Source organism: Protomyctophum parallelum, assembly GCF_964188405.1.
Source record: "Protomyctophum parallelum genome assembly, chromosome: 13".
Classification (NCBI taxonomy): Eukaryota; Metazoa; Chordata; class Actinopteri; order Myctophiformes; family Myctophidae; genus Protomyctophum; species Protomyctophum parallelum.
Window position 1 is genome coordinate 25528831 of NC_139708.1, and position 5090 is coordinate 25533920.

The 5090-nt window shown below is 46.9% G+C and overlaps 1 protein-coding gene across 1 annotated transcript in view; it reads left to right on the top strand.

Annotated features, from left to right (window-relative positions):
- Nucleotides 1–1586: 1586 nt before the first annotated feature.
- LOC310868573 (neuronal pentraxin-2-like) overlaps nt 1587–5090 on the top strand; it is a gene marked incomplete at both ends in the record, with an annotated part of 85049 nt that continues 81545 nt past the window's right edge. The window contains 3 exons of the mRNA XM_083779028.1: nt 1587–1622; nt 1714–1857; nt 3440–3497. Coding sequence (XP_083635154.1) covers nt 1587–1622; nt 1714–1857; nt 3440–3497 — 238 coding nt within the window. The remainder of the gene's footprint in view (nt 1623–1713; nt 1858–3439; nt 3498–5090) is intronic.

The following is a 5090-nucleotide window of genomic DNA, read 5'->3' on the forward strand; positions in this document are numbered from 1 at the left end:
GTACAGCAGGAGGTTCTGAAATGCAGGAGGTGGTGGAGGTGGGTGGAGGAGGTACAGCAGGAGGTTCTGAAATGCAGGAGGTGGTGGAGGTGGGTGGATGAGGTACAGCAGGAGGTTCTGAAATGCAGGAGGTGGTGGAGGTGGGTGGAGGAGGTACAGCAGGAGGTTCTGAAATGCAGGAGGTGGTGGAGGTGGGTGGATGAGGTACAGCAGGAGGTTCTGAAATGCAGGAGGTGGTGGAGGTGGGTGGATGAGGTACAGCAGGAGGTTCTGAAATGCAGGAGGTGGTGGAGGTGGGTGGAGGAGGTACAGCAGGAGGTTCTGAAATGCAGGAGGTGGTGGAGGTGGGTGGATGAGGTACAGCAGGAGGTTCTGAAATGCAGGAGGTGGTGGAGGTGGGTGGAGGAGGTACAGCAGGAGGTTCTGAAATGCAGGAGGTGGTGGAGGTGGGTGGATGAGGTACAGCAGGAGGTTCTGAAATGCAGGAGGTGGTGGAGGTGGGTGGATGAGGTACAGCAGGAGGTTCTGAAATGCAGGAGGTGGTGGAGGTGGGTGGATGAGGTACAGCAGGAGGTTCTGAAATGCAGGAGGTGGTGGAGGTGGGTGGATGAGGTACAGCAGGAGGTTCTGAAATGCAGGAGGTGGTGGAGGTGGGTGGAGGAGGTACAGCAGGAGGTTCTGAAATGCAGGAGGTGGTGGAGGTGGGTGGATGAGGTACAGCAGGAGGTTCTGAAATGCAGGAGGTGGTGGAGGTGGGTGGAGGAGGTGCAGCAGGAGGTTCGGAAATGCAGGAGGAGGGTGGAGGAGGTGCAACAGGAGGTTCTGAAATGCAGGAGGTGGTGGAGGAGAGTGGGGGAGGTGGAGGTGCAGCAATGCCAGAGGTGGCGGAGGAGGGTGGAGGAGGTGCAACAGGATCAGGAGGTACATCAATGCAGCAGAAGGTGAAGGAGAGATATTGTGGCAATTGCAAATGTGTAATCACTAAAAGAAAGAAAGGTTACAATTGACACAAACTTTCTACCCTTGCCAGTCCTACTACATGTAAGTTCCTTTTCCCCAACGTTTCTAGAGAGGACTCCCTATGCTTTACATGCAAATCCAACATGTTTCAAACTACAAACAGAAAGGGATATAAGAGGACATTGACCCATGCACAATTACAACTGAAACTGAGGAGTGTGACCCCCACCGTGACTCCAGTCACAACCCCCACCACCACCCCAATGATGTCTCCCACCACCACCCCAATGATGTCTCCCAAACAAACTCCAACAACATCAAAAGTAAGGACCCCCACTGGGACACCAAGAATAACACCAGCCAGGACTCCCTACAGGAGCCCTGCATGGAGCACACCACACAGGACACCACACAGGACTCCCAGCAAATCACCACCACATGCCAAAAGAATGAGATTGAACCCCTGTGGTGGCTCTAGAAAAAGTCCCCCAGGTGTTGCAATGGAACAGGAGATCAGAATAAGACGTTTAGGTCCCATGGCCAAAGGTTTGCAGTTGTTAGAAAAAAGATAAATTCTACAAGGGTTCCGGAGCCTTTTAAAAAGTCTACCCAGGGTCAAGGATGACATGATTAAGGCTTTGTCCGAGACAATTATTAAAGAGGTAAGTATTTGTGTAATATTAAAGAATGTGTTATTGTTAATGTTATATTACATTTCAAATATTCTGTAATATTCTCTTATTACATTTCCAGAGAAAAGAAATGCTGAAAGACACCAGTGGGCCACTGCGTCTGAAGCCCACAGAGGATGACATCAGGACATTTTCCTGGGATAACACATTGGCCTGGGGCAGCGGCGTCAACTCCGGGGGTGCCCAGGCGCAGAAGCACCCACGGGCAAAATAATAAGCGGCGCCAATATCAATATGCAGAAGCAGAATATGCACCCACTGTCCTGACTGAAATAAGTCACCTGCACCCACCGCCGTTATAGGAACCTGACGCCTCTGGCCTGGGGTAATGATAAAGCTCCAGCAACCATGAGTTTCTTAAGGGCCATGTTCCCTGTGCCATCTTCAATCAGGACGCACAAGTTTCACGGTTGCAAGAAAAAAACAAGGTAAGATGACTAATTGAACATTTACCCTGAATATTATGAGAAATTGGGAATACATCGTATTGAAAATATAAGTTACTGTCATAAGTTTTTTCTTTTCTTTAATATAAAGTTCACAGACAGAGGATGACGCCCAAGAGCTCATCAACCGAAGGTTGGGGATGGTTCTCTCTGTAGTGCTATTCACCTCCAGTGTGATGAGGGTGAACTTTATCCAGGCCTGTGTGGGGGTAGAGCTCTGGAGACATGTGTGTTCGCTGAATGTTTTTTCTATGCTGAATGCACTTGGGGCATGCCAGTCTAAGAAGGCTGCACGAGGGCATGTAGACAGGATTCGTGGTTGTCATGATCGACAAATCCTGGAAATGAAAACCAGTGTTGAGGTACAATATAATGTGTACTCGCAGTATTGAACACTCATCTGTAATTTTGCACTTTTACAAATAACTTAACACATATATTATAACAACTTTGTTGGTATTGTCTTATTAACTCAGAAAACCGCATCTCTGCCCTCAAGAAGACGGCTTCAATTTACTGCACAGAAAAAGTCCATGTCCTATTCGTTGTGCTGGGACAATGTTCAAGTAATTCCATGATCTTTGTGAACCCAACTCGTTAACACAGAGAAACTTGATAACATCTCCAATGCTTTTAATATAGTACCGGTTCTTTTCAAGTGCTGTTTTACCTACCAGCATACTATCAACTGTCGCCCCGGTCGCCTCTCTGGACTTGTGTTCTGACCAGGTCGCTGCAGCCTGTATATGGTTGTGGCTGGATGCATGTTTCTGCAGTCCCCTTCCATTTTCTAGTGCCACTTTTCAGTTAGTGTAACAACGCACGGTAAAAACAACATCCCTTTCATTGCCAACACTGCTATATTTCATGGCAGACATGAACAGCAGCGATAGCCTCTGTATTAGCAACAGTGCTACTGCTAACAGATGTGCTAGGGACTGCACTCACTGCAGAGGCAGAAGGGATAGCCTCTGAGTTAGCAACAGCGCTAACAGATGTGCTAGTGACTGCAGAGGCAGAAGCAGCACTAGGCTTGCTTTTGCTTATAGGCTTAGCCTTAAAGAAAGGATGCATGTCGCTCTCTTTCTTGCTACCAGCAGAGTGAGCAGACGGGAGCACAGAGAGAGTAATTGTGTGAGCTAAACTTTGTTTTCTTTTAGAAAAAAAAATCACTGAAGCGTATTTTCTCATTTTCTGTGTTTGAGCATGTAGAACTCCTGATCCGTGGATCTGTTGCTGGAGGCGTGGTTATATGTAGGGTTTTTTTGACGCGGCTCATTCTCTTCAGTGTGTGCTCTGTGTTGTGTTCTGAACACTTCTCTGTTGTGCTAATTTTGCTAGACGTCGGGGTCGGGTCCCTCGACTCCCTCCGCCTCGCTACCGAGACACAACTTTTGCGGTATGCGTTAATTGTTGGGTCTAAAAATGCTGCGCAGTGCCCACCCAATCAGAAACGGTACAGATATTTTGTGATATTTTATAGGCATAAAAATAAAGGATCCCCATAACTTTTGATTGGGTGGGCAGGACGCACGTTTGGGTGAGCCCACCCCTGCCCCCCCCCTATAACCGGCCTTGTTAACAATAGTAAACAGTAAATACATTGAAGTAATTACACAATCACACACACACACACACACACACACACACACACACACACACACACACACACACCAAAAAAACTGCAGTAATAAGTAGCCATATGAAATACTTTATTGAAAAGGGATTTTAATGAGCCAAGTAAAAAAGTTAATGGTATTAGCATGAATAACAAACTAAATAGTTACACATTTGTTTGGGAAAATGTATGTTTGTATTGCCCAATATTTTCTATGAAGACATAATTGCGTATGCCATTGTTTACACATTTAAACTGGAAGAAACAGCTGGAGCGCATACAATCTCATAGGGTGTTATTCCGCTCTGCAACGTGGGAGGCGCTGTTTCGTAAAAACATTTCTCACCAAGAGGAAGTGTGTCCGCTCGGTGGATTCTGTTACATTTTGGCAAAAAAGTGCATTTTATAGTTGTGGTGGGGGGCTCAGAGTGCGTCCACTAAGGAAAGTAGGCTTTCTATTGACACAACCCGTGTTTGTATTGGTGAGAAGGTCAAACGTTCGTGAGATTTCCACTAAAGAGGAGAGGCTGGTCTGATTTCGATTTGAGATTTAACCCCGAAAGTCCCATAGCCTTACTGCAAGGCAGAAATTCGCAGAATCGAAAGCAGGAAGGGTATGGAACAGAGCTATGGATCTGTATACTTTTCAATTTGAATCCTGGAAAGTATCGCCACTTTCGAGACACACACACACACACACACACACACACACACACACACACACACACACACACACACACACACACACACACACACACACACACACACATGTACACACACAAACACACAGCAGCCAGTGAGTCAGTGTCTGTAGCAATAACAGTCTCATGTTAAACGGCTCCAAAGCCGCCCGTGCGTGTTGATGGCATGCCGTGCACGTTGCCTGCCTGCGCGGTTCCGTACTTCCGTCCAAGTAGAGGCTGGTAGTATAGTCGCCATTAAAATAACCGATCTACAAGCTCACACTGCATCGCATCGCGCATTGTGAGCGATCGGCTATTGACACATTTAGATGAAATGTATATTTGGGCTGACTGAATGCATGTTTTGTAATAATGTATTAGAGGAAAAGTACAGTTTGCAATCTCTCTCTCTCTCTCTCTCTCTCTCCTTCCTATAATCTATTCCGGTGGGACGTGCACGTGACGTGGAAGTCTACCCGCGCGCACAGATATAGCCTAGTAGCTGATGATGATGTTGATCCGTGCGTGCGTGCGCGCTCTAGTCCACACACACACACACACACACACACACACTCACACTCACTATATTAATCTGATGCAGTATATCATCTCTCTCTCTCTCTCTCTCTCTCTCTCTCTCTCTCTCTCTCTCTCTCTCTCTCTCTCTCTCACACACACACACACACACACA